This window comes from Penaeus vannamei, unplaced genomic scaffold, assembly GCF_042767895.1.
Source record: "Penaeus vannamei isolate JL-2024 unplaced genomic scaffold, ASM4276789v1 unanchor864, whole genome shotgun sequence".
Lineage (NCBI taxonomy): Eukaryota > Metazoa > Arthropoda > Malacostraca > Decapoda > Penaeidae > Penaeus > Penaeus vannamei.
The window spans coordinates 28,804-42,500 of record NW_027213868.1 but is presented as its reverse complement, the minus strand read 5'-3'; the positions used below and the strand labels follow the sequence as shown (position 1 = coordinate 42,500).

The 13,697-nt window shown below is 52.3% G+C and overlaps 1 protein-coding gene across 1 annotated transcript in view; it reads right to left on the bottom strand.

Moving 5' to 3' along the window:
* The window catches only part of LOC138861094 (uncharacterized), a gene marked incomplete at its 5' end in the record, with an annotated part of 21,013 nt that extends 8,022 nt beyond the window's left edge, over positions 1 to 12,991 (bottom strand). The window contains 2 exons of the mRNA XM_070119886.1: positions 12,520 to 12,720; positions 12,953 to 12,991. Of these exons, the coding sequence (XP_069975987.1) occupies positions 12,520 to 12,720; positions 12,953 to 12,991 (240 nt within the window). The remainder of the gene's footprint in view (positions 1 to 12,519; positions 12,721 to 12,952) is intronic.
* Positions 12,992 to 13,697: the final 706 nt, after the last annotated feature.

Below are 13,697 nucleotides of genomic sequence, written 5' to 3'. Positions count from 1 at the left end.
AGAAGAGGGATGGAGTGAGTGAGGGGAGGGAAGGGCGAGAGGAAGGGGAGGAAAGGGGAAGAAGACAAGGTACACGATAGGGGAAAGAAGGGGAAGAATGGAGTAGGAGAAAGAGGGGGGTTAAAACCTGGGGTAAGCAAATGGAAGAGAAAGGGAATGGAAGGGAAAGGGAAAGGGAAGAGAAGGCAGTGGCAATGGAGGGAAGGGAGAAGAGGGCAGGGGAGTGGAAGAGAAAGGAAGGGGAAGGCGAAGGCAGTGCCAAGGGAGGGGAAGAGAGGAGAGGGGAAGGAAAAGGAAGGGGAGGGGAAGAGAGGAGAGGGGAAAGGAAAGGAAGGGGAGGGAAGGGGAGGCCACGAAGGGCAAGCAAGGGTTTTTGATTGTAGTGTGTGGCGACGCATGTCACGCTCACCTCATTCTCCATTGATCTCGCTTCTGTTTGAAAATCGTCAGCACTGCGTAAGAAATATCGGCCTCTGGTTTTAAGTAGAAGGGAAGCATGAGTAAGTGTGCGTGTGTATATGTGAGTGTACGTTCCTTTGTGTGTGGGTGTGTGTGTGCTGCTGAGCGTGTGTGTATTGTGTGTGTGTGTGTGCAGCAGGGCCTGTGGTGGAGGCGGCGGCGGGGCTGGCGGGAGGGCCGGGTGGTGGGCCGGGGGGTGGTGGTGGTGCCGGCACTGAGCCCGGCCCCACGTCGCTCTGGCACGCACGGTATGCCAAGTATTCCGGCACATTTTTAATTGGAATTCTGGCGCCAGTGCGAGAGGGGCGCATGTACGGGGGGTTGGACAGGAAGGGGGCGGAGCTCGGAGCCCCAAAGGCGGGCTTGCGAGGCCAGGGGGAGGAGCTTGGCACCGGGTAGGAGGCGCCACAGGGCAGCGAGGGGCGGAGCGAAGTGCCAAGGAGGCGGAAACAAGGTGGAGGACGGGAGAGGAGCGGCTTCGTGATGGGTCAAGCTCGCCGAGTCTGAAATTCAAGCCCGAATGCCGTACTTGATCCCAAATAAAACGAGGCAAAAAAAGGAAAAGAAAAAGAACAGGGGAAGACGTGAAAACGATTCCAGAATGGAAAAAGAAGAAAAGGGGGAGGGAAAAAAAGGGAAGGAAAAAAGAAAAGAGAAGAAAAGGCGAAGAGAGAGAGAGAGAGGGCGAAGTTAAAGACAGATTAGAGAGTTGTTAAGAGTGCGTGAATATGACCGGACTCGCATAAGGTCACATGATTCACCCGAAGAGATTAATCGTCGGAGAATTATTACACGCTGGCGGCGGCGTCATGGGACTCGGGGTCTTCCGCCGGGGTGATTTAAGGGTCATTATTGCGGCTAAACGGAGGTCGGGAAAGTGGTTCCACCCTTAAAGAACCAAATTACTGATCGCGAACCATCCAAGGAGGGGATTTGGCTAATTTGAAGCCCTTGAATCGATAGTAGGATGGGGGATGGGGGTGGAGGAGGGGGAATAGAGAGAGAGAGAGAGAGGGGAGAAAGGGGACAGACAGAGAGACAGAGAAGAGGCAGAGAGAGAGAGAGGGGGGGGGAGACAGACAGAGAGACAGAGAAAAGCAGACAGAGAGAGAGAGAGAGAGAGAGAAAACGGAGTAGAGTAAAAACACGAAGGAAAGCGAAGGAGGGGAGAGTAACAGAAATTTACGAAGCGGCCCCTGAAGCACGGAGCGAGCGCGCGAGCCCGGACGCCGAGAAGCACAACCCCGACGCTTCCACTTCCTTCATTCGCGGATCACAGGGGAGAATCCGCCGTCCTGCAATTATTATAATTAATACCGCGCGTTTGCCCCGTGACATCGCCTGCCTCCCCTCCCCCTCTTTCCCCTCCCCACATACCCCTCCACATACCCTCCCCCTGTTAACCTCCCCCCCCCCATCTCATACCCCTGGCCACTAATTGTGTTCCTTGACACAAGTGTATCAAGGTTGCATTGGACTAACCCTGGCCCTCCTGCGCTAATTGAGTGTGTCATGATAAAGATGATGTGATCATGTTAATGTTTATTATTTTTTGAAATTTTTATTTTTTATTTTTTATTTTTTTTTTTTTTGGGGGGGGGGTCTGTGTTAATTTGAGTGTGTGATGATAACGATGATATGATCATGTTAATTTTTATTATTTTTGAAATTATTATTTTTTTATTTTATTTATTTTTTTATTTTATTTTTTATTTTTTTTGGAGGGGGGTCTGTGTTAATTTGAGTGTGTGCTGATAAAGATGATATGATCATGTTAATTTTTATTATTTTTGAAATTATTGTTTTTTATTCTATTTATTTATTTATTTATTTATTTTAATATTATTATTATTTGGTGGGGGGGGCGGACGATGATCATGTTAAATAGCGGAGAGGATGATGGTAATATTAGAGGTCATGCCGTGAGGAACAGGATCTTGTTCAGCAGTTCGCGGAAGTGGTCGTTCAGATTTTTTTCTTCACTTTTTAGTTCCATCGAATAAGAAAAAATAAATAAATAAAAGCAGAAATCGAGGAGGGGGTTAAGGAAGAGGGGTTGCTGAAAATATGTTTGAGAGGGGACGGGAGAGGGGGGGTAGAAGAGGGAGAAAAGGATGGGAAGAAAAAGAAGAGGGAGAAAAGGATGGGAAGAAAAAGAAGAGGGAGGGGGGGATAGAGGAGGAAATGAAGAATGGCAAGAAAAAGAAGAGGCGAGAGGGGGGGTAGAAGAGGGAGAAAAGGATGGAAAAAAGAAGAGGGGAGAGGGGGGTAGAAGAGGGAGAAAAGGATGGAAAAAAAGAAGAAGGGGATAGGAAAGGGAAAGGAAGGGAAGGAAAATGAGGAAAATCAATCAAGACTGACGTTCCGGCGAAGCAAGGAGATTGCCCCAGCGGACGAGAGCAACGAGTGTACGTACGGGACTGCGGGCGTAAGTGCGCGCCCTCCTCGACCCTCGCCCGGCTGATGGATGGCAAGGCAGGTGGCAGCCTCTCCGGGCGTTGCGGTCGCAGGGCACGGCGGAGGGCACGGCTGATGGGGGAAGTGGGGGGAGAGGGGGAGGAGAGGAGGGCACTGGCTAATGGGGAAAGTGGGGAGGGAGAGGGGTAAGGAGGGGGAGGGGGAGGGGAAAGTGGGGGGAGAGGGGAAGGAGAGGAGGGGGAGGGGGAAGGAGGGGAGGGAGGGAGATATCTCTGCGGTCAGGTCGTTCTGTGGGAGGCATTCGCTGCTATATGCATCTGCCGTTCCTTCTTCCTCTTCTTCTTCTTCTTCCTCTTCTTCTTCTTCTTCTTCTCCTTTGTGTTTGTGGCTGTATGTATAGGAACTTGTTTGTCTCCTCAATTTCCATCTTTTTTCCCTCCCTTAGCTCCCTCTCTAAGGGTGAATGAGGGAGATTTTCTTTGGATGGGCAGGATGCATGGGAAATGCATCGTCCCAATCCATATATCCTGTATATGAAGGAGAGGGAGAGGGAAGGAGAGAGAGGGAGAGTGAGAGAGAGAGGGAGAGAGAGAGTGAGAGTGAGAGAGAGAGGGAGAGGGAGAGTGAGAGAGAGAGGGAGAGGGAGAGGGAGACGCAAAGGGAAAGAGAGAGGGAGAGGGGGAGTGAGAGTGAGAGAGAGGGAGAGGGAGAGGGAGAGGGAGAGAGAGAGAGAGAGAGAGAGAGAGAGAGAGAGAGAGAGAGAGAGAGAGAGAGAGAGAGAGAGAGAGATAGAGGAGAGGGAGGGGAGAGGGAGAGGGAGAGGGAGAGGGAGAGGGAGAGGGAGAGAGAGAGAGAGAGAGGGGGGGGGCAGACGGGAGAGAAAGAAAACCGGTTCATAAGCCCTGCCGCCAATGGAGATACCCGAATGAATGTCATTATCGAGACTAATGGGCACGGAAAGTGGATATTTGAAGGGCGTGAACGAGATGTCGAGAGCTCGTTGCGCATCTCCCCGCGCCTGTGTTACTTTCTGGTGTAGCTTTTCGGTGTTGTATTGCTTTTGCCTTCTGGTGTTGCCTCGGCCCCTGTGTTGCTTCCCGCCGCCACCGGCCGTTGCTCTTTCTGCGTTGCTGCTGCTGTTTGGCGATGCGTTTGGAGCATTTTTTTTTCTCTCTTTCTCTCTTCTGTTGTTCTCGTTTGCCGCCGTCGGAGGCAGCGCTGCGGTCGGGCCGAGGGGCGCCCGGGAATCCTCGGACGGCCGCCGCGAGGGCCGCCGCTGTCCTCCGCGGCCGTCTCATTTGTCCCCCTTCATCTCGCCGTCACCCGCGCTGCCAATAACGTCAGCGGCCCCCACTGCCCTCCCGACCCTCGCGGCCGCCCTCCGCTCTCCGCCGCCCCTCCGCAGCCCCTCCGCGCCCTCGCCCTTGCGGAGGACGCTGGGAGGAGGGGGAGGGGGCGAAGAGGACGACCCTCGAGGCCTTCCGATGCGCCGCCGGTCGTCCGCGCCGGGGCGGCCACTTTCTCCACTTTCGTCTTTTTTATCTTCCACCTCTCCGTCCGCCTCCCTTCTTACGCCAGCCGCTCGCCTCTTGTTACAGCGGTTATGGGGAAGATGGGCACTCGATTGAGACATTTCGCCAGGTTGGGGGGGGGGGGGATTCTCTCTCTCTCTCTCTCTCTCTCTCTCTCTCTCTCTCTCTCTCTCTCTCTCTCTCTCTCTCTCTCTCTCTCTCATCTTCCCCCTCTCCATCCCTTCACCCCACCCTCCTTCCTTCCCTCCCTTCTCCCTCCCACTTTCCCTTCCTCCCTCCACCCCCCCCCATCTCTCTCTCTCCTTTTTCCCCCTTTTTATCAGGGTTCGCCCATTGGTCCCCATCGCCCCTCGGCCGAGAGAGCGATGAGTTGGTGAAAATCCTCCTCCTTGTGTGTCTCGCTCTCGGAATTTATCGTGGAGATCGAGGTTCAGCTTTTAATTGAAACTAATCAAATTCTAGATGGAGAGAGACGGGATTAGCTGAGAGGGGGAGGGAGGGAGGGGGAGGGACGGTGGGTGGGTGGAAGAGGGGAGATGGGAGGGAGGGAGGGAAGGGGGAGGGAGGGGGAAGGGTAGATGGAGGGGGGGAGGGTGGGAGGAGGGAGGGAGGGGAGGAGGAGGGAAGAGGGGACGGAGAGAAGATGGAGGGGGGCTGGGGAAAGAGGGAGAGTAGAAGTAGGGGGGGAAGAGTAGAAGAGGAGGAGGAAGGGGGAAGAGGAGTGGAGATGAGGAGAGAAAGAGGAGGAGAGGGAGGGGGGGGGGTTGATATCAGGTGATTGAACTTCTGCTCTGTTGACGTAGTGGGCAACAAGGGGTCGGCGGACTTGTGCCCTTGTGGTCCCGAGGCCCTCGCTTGTAATAGGCGGCCGTGCACAGACTGATCTTTATGAAGAACTGGCTGCCCCGCCTCCCCATTCTCCCCTCCCCTCTCCCCTCTCTCCCCTCTCCTCTCCCTTCTCTCCGTTCTTTCCCCTCTCCTCTCCCTCTCTTTTCCCCTCCCCTCTCCCTTCTCTCCGTTCTTTCCCCTCTCCCCACCCCTCTCTCATCTCCTCTCCCCTCTCTTCCCTCTCCTTCCCCTATCATTCGCCTTTCTTCCTTAGTTCTCCTCCCATTTATTCTTCCCCCCTTTTCTTTCCTTTCTCCTCTTCTCCCTTCACTTTGCTTTTTCCTTCGCTTCTCTGTCCTCCTCTCCTCACTTCTATTTTTTTCCCTTCCTCCTTCCTCGTAAACCGCGTTCTTCCCTTCTTTGTCCCCTGCCCCCTGATCTCCCTCCTTTCTTCGTCTCCTTCGTACTGTCTGTATTCTATTTCTCCGCTTCCTCCTTTTTCCCCTCGTCTTTCTCCTCCTATCCTTTTTTTCCACCACCCCTACATCCATCTCTTTCTCTCTCGTCTCTCTCTCTCTCTCTCTCTCTCTCTCTCTCTCTCTCTCTCTCTCTCTCTCTCTCTCTCTCTCTCTCTCTCTCTCTCTCTCTCTCTCTCTCTCTCTCTCTCTCTCTTTCTCTCTCTCTCACTCTCTCTCTCTCTCTCTCGTCCACGTTCCTTCTCTGTCTCGCTTTCGCTTTCTTTCGTATGAACAGAAGGAGAAAGAGAAGTGTGTGTGTTTACGTGTTTGTTTACATCGGCGAGAAGGAGGAAGGTCACTGTGATATTGTCTTTGTGTTTTTTATGTTTGTTTCCACTCGTCACGTGACCAGGGCGATAGATAGATGGAATGAATGGAATAGAGATGTATAAATGTCAGACGTAGCGTTGTGATTTGATAATTTTTTTAAAGGATAATAATAGTATGTTTTTGTGGGCGATTATTGTTTTTTTTTCACTCGTCACGTGACCAGGTGACGAAAGTGCGATAGATAGATAGATTGAATTGAAGGAATAGAGGTGTGTGAATGTCCAAGGCGTTGTTATTTGATAATTTAAAAAAATAATAACTCGAGTGGTGCTTCATAGACTGTGAAGAAGGGGCGTGAGAGTGGAATGTGTTATTAGAGTTTATGGACGGACTTAATTATTATTCCTGTTTTGGTTATTACTCTCATTATTGTTATTGCTGCTGCTGTTGTTGTTGTTGTTGTTGCATTATTTAGATAAAAAAAGGAGCGTTGCTTTCTTCATATTATTATTCTTTTTCCTCTTCTTCTTCTTCGTCTTCTTGCGCGTGAATTTCTGAGCGACATTTTAATTTCTGCTTTCAGGGACTTGTCTTTCTCCTTATCTTTATTGTTGTTTGTTGTCTACTGCTTTGCGCCGCAGAGAGAGAGAGACCATTTTCAGTTTCGCAGAGAGGAAGAGATAAGGAACGAGGTGTTTTTTCTTACTCTTTTTAATCTCTTAATTATTTTGTTTTATCACAAACGAGTTTCTTCTTTGGTGTGGGCTTTTTACGTTTGTTTGTTTTTTGTTTGTTTGTGTTTTGTTGTGGTGAGCTGAATAATGAACCAAAAAATGCGTGGAGAAATAAGAAAGAGAAAAAGAAGGGAAAACGAAAAAAAATATGCTGAAGAAGCGAGAAGATGAGAAGCGGCAGAGGGAGGAGAAGCAGGAGGAGAGAGGAAAAACAAACTCCTCCTCAGCCTCGTCCTTGAGGAACTGCCCCTCCCTCCTGGTCCTCCTTGCACGCTCCTCCTTCGTCCTTCCCCGTTTCCCTTCCTCTCCCCTTCTTTTTTCCTTCCTTCTTCCTTTTTTCTTCTCCCTTTCTCTTCTTTTCCCCATCTTCTTTCTTTCGTCTTCTTTTCTTGCTCTTACTCACTCCCTTCTTCCCTCTTTCCGCCCTTTTCCCTTCTCCTCCCTTCGCCTTACCCCCCCTCCCCTCCCCTCCCACCCCCTCCTGAGGATGACCCCGGCTACCCTCCCCCGGGAAGGATGCCCAGCCGCGGCGCCCGCCCGCTGCCCCGGGTGGATTAGGATAACAAGATCGCCGAGAGATGCGCATAAAAAGACAAAAAAAAATGCGTTTAATTTCCGCTTGCGGCAGAAGCGGCATTGGTGGCGGCGGCGGCGATTGGTGAAGGCAGACGAAATGCATCGCTCGACAAGGCCAGTCATCTCTCCCCTCGCTCCTCCCCTCCCCTCCTCTCCTCTCCCCTCCCCTTCTTCCGTTTTCCCTCCCTTCGTCCCCACCCTCCGTCCTCCTCTCCCCTGCTCATCCCTCCGTACTTCCCCTCCTCCCCAACTCTCTCCTTCCATCCCCTTCCTCCTCCTCCTCCTCCCTCCCCTTTCTCCTCCTCCCATGCTCCCCCAACACTCTCCCATTCCCTCTCCTCCCCTTCCCCTCCCCATCCTCCTCCTCCTCCTCCTCCTCCTCCTCCTCCTCCTCCCATGCTCCCCCAACACACTCTCCCATCCCCCCTCCCCTCCCTCCCACTCTCCCTTCCCCCCTCCTTCCCCCCACCTTCCCTTCCTCCCTCCCTCCCTCCCTCCCTCAAACACAGCACATCGACGCTTTGAGTGGCGAAGAAAAGAATATTGAGCAGCAGGGAAAAACATTTTGATAGTTTAATTAACGCTCGAGGCTCGGGAATGAGCTGCAACAGAGAAAGAGAGGGACTCCGTGATTTCCGACGATTGGAGGGCGCTGAGGGGGAAGAGGGAGGAGGGAAGGGAAATGAGGGAATGGGGAAGGAAAAGGGGAGGGAGGAGGGAAGCGAGGAGAAGGGAAATGAGGGAATGGGGAAGGAAGAGGGGAGGGAGAAGGGAAATGAGGGAATGGGGAATGAAAAGAGGAGGGAGGAGAAGGGAAATGAGGGAATGGAGAAGGAAAAGGGGAGGGAGGAGGGGGAGGAAAGGAAAAGGGGAGGCAGGAGAAGTGAAGAGGGAAACGGGAGAAGATAAAGGAGATAGGAAGAGGGGGAAAGGAAAAGGGGAGGGATGAGAAATAAAGAGGAAAGAAGGAGAGGGAAAGGGGAAGAAGGAGGAGAGGGGAATAGGGAGTGGAAAGACGTTTAGGATGAGGGAAAGAAGAGGGAAAGGGGAAGAAGGAGTGGAAAGACGTTTAGGATGAGGGAAACAAGAGAAGGAAGAGGGGAGAGGAAGGAAGGGAAGAGGGATGAGCAGATGGTTGGGCGAGGGGAAGAGGAAGGGGAAGAAATGCAAATAAGAAGGAAGAAGGAGAGAAAGGGTAGTAAGAGGAAGGGAAGAGGAAACGATAGCAAGCCTTAAAGAAGGAAAAATAAGATGTAAGACGAGGATGCAACATAAAAGAAATAAAAACAGAATCAAAATTTATTGATGACGATTAATCAAAACAAAACAAAACAAAAAATTAGAGCTTATTAATCTTCATAGAGTTCTTGGCTATCATTGCGTCTACTGGAAAGAGGAAAGGTGCGTGTGTGTGCATACATTGCATGATAATGCAATATTGCCGGAGCAGCTGAACAAATGACCAATTCATCAGGGAAAATGAGAGAGAGAAAGAGAGGGAGGGAGAGAGAGAGAGAGAGGGGTGGGGTGGGGAGGAGAGGGAGGGAGAGAGAGAGGGAGGGGGGGAGGAAAAGAGAGGGAGAGAGAGAGAGAGAGAGAAGGGAGAGGGAGGGAGAAGGGAGAAGGAGAGAGTGAGAGAGAAAGAGAGAGGGAGGTAGGGAGGGAGAGAAGGGGAGAGGGAGGGAGATAGAGAGAGAAAGAGAGAGAGAAAGAGAGCCCGGCGCACAGACAGCGAGAGACCGAGAGAGAGAAAAGAGTGAGAGCGAGGCATTTAAATCGACTGTTTGATTGTTCTGCTGATATTGAGAGACTTGCAAGATAAGTGCTTTTTTATGCGCCATAATTTCGAATATTCTCGGGCGATCGAGCTCTGGATAACGGACTTGTGAAGCTTAATTGATGATGTGACGCTGGACGAGAGGGGAGGGAGGGAGAGGGAGGAAGAGAGGGGAAAGGCGATGGAGGAGGGGAGTGAGGAGAGAGGCGAAGGAAGATGGGGAAGAGAGGGGAAGGAGATGGATGGAGGAGAGAGAAAGGAAGATGAGAGAGAGGGGAAGGAAGATGGGAAAGAGATAGGGAAGGAGATGGAGAGTAGAGAAAGGAAGATAGGAAAGAGAGGTGAAGACGATGGAGAGGAGAGAGAGAAAGAAGGGAAGGAGATGGAGAAGGAGAGGAGGAGGGGGGGGGAGAGAAGAAAGGGAAGGAGTTAGAGAGAAGAAGACAAAAGAGACAGATAGACGGAAATTATTTTAAAAAAGGAAACGAAACAGACAAAAAAATAATATATCGAAAAGAAGAGATGAAAGGGGGGCGAGGGCGGGAGAAGGAAGAGGAGGAGAGAAGGGGGTAAAGAGGTTCTTCCCCTCAGGCAAGACGGCTAATAAAGCGATGGTTATGTCTTCTTCAAAGAGGGGAGCTTGACTCGCGGAAGAAAAAGCGGCAAACTTGTTGACAAAATTGACGCAATGTTCCCTTCATTTTTTTTCCCCTCTCTCTTTTTTTTCCCGCGCGGGCCAAGTTAGTTTGTCTGGAGTGAAGTCCCTGATTGGTATTTTTTTTTTATTATTCTTTACCGTGCGCCGTAGTCGTGGAGTTATTGATATGAATTTGCGGCGGGTGATGGTGGGGTGGGGGTGGGGAGGGGGGGGACGGAGAGGCGGAGGGGAAGGGAAGAGGAGGAAGGGAGGGAGGGAGGGAGAGGAAAGGGGAGAAAATGAGGTAGGGTGAAGAGGATGAGGGTGGGTTAGGTTGGGAAGGGAAGGGGGAGGGAGGGAGAGGAAAAGGGAGAAAGGGTGGTAGGGAGAACTAGAGGTATGGAGAAGGGAAGGGGAGAAAAGGGTCAAGGGTAAAGAGGGGAGAGGAGGAGGGCGGGAAGAAAGGGGAATTAAGGAACGGGTTAAACTGGAGGGTGAATGGGAGTGAGGGAGGGAAGTGGAGAGGGGAGATGGAGGGATAGAAAAGGGAGAGATGGGGAAGGAGGGATAAAAGCAAGGAATGGGACGAAAGAGGGGAAAGGAAAAGGGAAATGAAAAGAGGGGAAGGATATAAATACCGGTAAATGGGTTGAAAGCAAAGTGGACGGATGAGAGAGAGAGAAAGAGAGAGAGGTTATTAGGGGGATCTAGTGAATGAGAGACAAAGGAAAATGAAAGACAGAGAGAGTGAGATCGCGATAAAGGAGTGACGAACGTAAGTGGAAGAAGAATAAGCGGATGATTCCAGGCAACGAAAGAGAGAAAGGGAAAAAAAAGAGGAAAGAGGGAAGAGGAGAGGGAATCGGATGAAGGGAAAGGGCCATAGACAAAGAGAATGGACGGGATGATAAAGACACGGGGCGAAAGGGGGAAGAGAGGAGGAAGAGGGAGGGAGCGACAAGAAAGAAAAAAAAGCAACGTTGAAGCAGGAAGCGAAAGGGGGAAGAATGACAGAATGTGATAATGGAAGCAGACAAGGGCGAGGACGTGAAGGAAGAGACGCGAGCACGCAAGCGAGACGAGAGAAGAGGAGGAGGTGCAGGACGTGTGGGGATCCTGCGGGAGATCCCTTATAAGGTGCTGTGTTTTCTCTCTCTCGCTCTCTCCTCTTCTCTCTCTCTCTCTCTCTCTCTCTCTCTCTCTCTCTCTCTCTCTCTCTCTCTCTCTCTCTCTCTCTCTCTCTCTCTCTCTCTTCTTCCTCCCCTCCTCTCTCTCTCCTCCCTCTCTCCCTCTCTCCCTCCTCCTCTCTCCCCTCCCTCTCTCCCTCCCTCCCTCCTCCTCCCTCCCTCTCCCCTCACCCCTCTCCCCTCTCCCCTCCCCCTCGCCCACCCACCTCCTCGCTGATATCCGTTATCTCTTTTATCACTGAATGGGCCCGATACTCGTGTCTGTACTTATTCATACGATTTTTTTTTTTTTTTTTCGTTGCGGGAAGAAGCGCGTCGGAAACATTCCAATCCTCCGAAACTTCGTCGCCGGAAATGATTGATTCCGGATTTTCCCGCGCGCGCCTTTTTTTTGAAAGTCGTTTCCGTGAATTGGCCGTTGTGAAATGGCGAGCGGGAGAGGGCCGGCCGTCAGCCTGCTCGGTCCGTCTCGGCCGTGTTGCAACGCCGTGCAGGAAGGCACAGGTGTGGTGGGCTTTGGGGGGGGCGGGGGGCGGGGGCGGTACTCTCCTGCGATAAGCTTGCGACAACCTGCAATGCAGCGTCTGCGATCATCGGAGGGGGAGAGAGAGAGAGAGAGAGCGAAAGGAAAGAAACAGATAAAAAACGAAAGAAAGCACCTTCGAAGCGAGAGAGAGAGAAAGAGAGAGACAGAGACAGAGGCAGAGGCAGAGACAGAGAGAGAGAGGGAGAGAGAACGAAAGGAAAGAAACAGGTAAATAACGAAAGAAAGCACCATCGAAGCGAGAAAGCGCGCGCACTGCATCGCATGCCGGGGAAGTGGAGAAGTATGCGCCCCCGAACGCAACTTTTACTTTGGATTCCTGCCAAGGGGCGCGATAATCTGCTTGCGATTCTTCCGAGGACTTGCGTTTGTGTGTTTGTCGAGGGGTGGGGTGGGGGGGGGTCATTCAGTAGAGCCAAGGTGAAATAGGAAGAAATAAGGAAGCGGAGACGTGTGTGTATGTGTGTGTGTTTTGTGCGCGCGCGCGCGTGTATGTGTGTGTGCGTGTGCCTGTGTGTGTTGTAAGAGAGAGTGAGTGGCGGGAGGGAGGGTAAGGAGGTAGTGTGGGGAGGGGAGGAGGAAGAGGAGGGGAAGAAAGAGGACGAGGGGGAGGAGGAGGAGGAAGGAGGAATGGGGAGTGGGGGCAAAGGGAGGGGGGGACAGGGGGGGGTGCGCGAGCGAGCAAGACAAGTGTAGTAAATAAGTGGCCTGACAAGAGGTGTACAAGTAACCGTAATACGAGAAAGTTACAGAACTGGGGAGAGCAGGTGTCCCCCTCCCCCTCCCCCCTCCCTTCGCCACCTCCTGAACCTCACCTTCAGGCGGACAGACAAACACACCGACGCACTTATCAAAGAACGATTGACGGAGGAGCTTAGGGCATAGGGCACGAGGGCACGCCAGTAGCCGAGGGTCACGTGACAGGGAAGAGGAGTGAGAGAGAGAGAGAGAGAGAGAGAGAGGGAGAGAGAGAGAGAGAGAGAGAGAGAGAGAGAGAGAGAGAGAGAGAGAGAGAGAGAGAACGTGGTGCATAGTAAACACGTGGACTGTTATTCTTAGTCCCCCTGTCCATCTTTTCCTTCATCATCTTCTCCTCATCCTTCTCTTCTTCCTCCTCATCATCATCCTCTTCCTCCTTCTCTTCTATCTCTCGTCTTCTCTCCTTCCTCCTCCTCCTTCTTCTCTTCTCTTCATCGTCTTGCTCCTCCTCCTCCTCCTTCTGTTCTATCTCCCATTTTCTCTCCTTTCTCCTCCTCCTCTTCTCCTGTTCTATCTCCCATTTCCTTTTCTTCTTATACTCCTCCTCCTCTTCTATCTCCGTCTTCCTCCTTCTCCTCGCCCTTCTTCTCTTCTCGTCATCGTCTTCTTCTTCTTATACTCCTCCTCCTCCTCAATCTCCCATCTTCTCTCCTTCTTTCTCCTCGCCCTTCTTCTCTTCTCGTCATCGTCTTCTTCTTCTTATACTCCTCCTCCTCCTCTTCAATCTCCCGTCTTCTCTCCTCCTCCTCCTCCTCCTTCTCCTTCTCTTCAATCTCCCGTCTTCTTTCCTTCTTCTTCCTCCTCCTCCTCAATCTCCCGTCTTCTCTCCTTCTTTCTCCTTCGCCCTTCTTCTCCTCTTCCTCCCGTTCCCTCGCCCGCCCGCCCGCCCGCCCGTGTGCCGCCCACTTCTCCTTTGTTGCCCGAGACGTTGCTCATTGTTGCCGCTGTTGGTGTGGGGCATGAGTCATCCGCAGCTCAATTGGGGAGCTGGTGGCGGTGTGGCGGTGTGGCGAGGGCGCTTGGCTGGTGTGGCCGGGGCGCTTCGGTGTGGTGTGGTGTGTGTGTGTGTGTTGGTGTAGCATGGTTTGTTGGTGTGGCGTGGTTTGTTGGTGTGGTGTGCTGGTGTGACGTGGTGTGGTGTTGGTGTGACGTAGTGTGTGTGTGTGTGTGTGTGTGTGTGTGTGTGCTGTTTTGGTGGCTGTGTTCCTGGCGTGGTGTGGCGTGCTGGAGGCTTTGTCGTGGCGTGGCTGGGGGTGGCGTGGCGGCACTCGCTTCGCCACGCTTTGCTGAAAAAGCCTCTGGACCATCTTTCGGGGATTTTGGTGCGTTGTGGGCGGCCCAGGCAGATGCTATGGTCATCGGTGTGGGCGGGAAGAGAGAGAGAGAGAGAGAGAGAGAGAGAGAGAGAGAGAGAGAGAGAGAGAGAGAGAGAAGGGACCAAGCCTTTGGGGTTTGCGT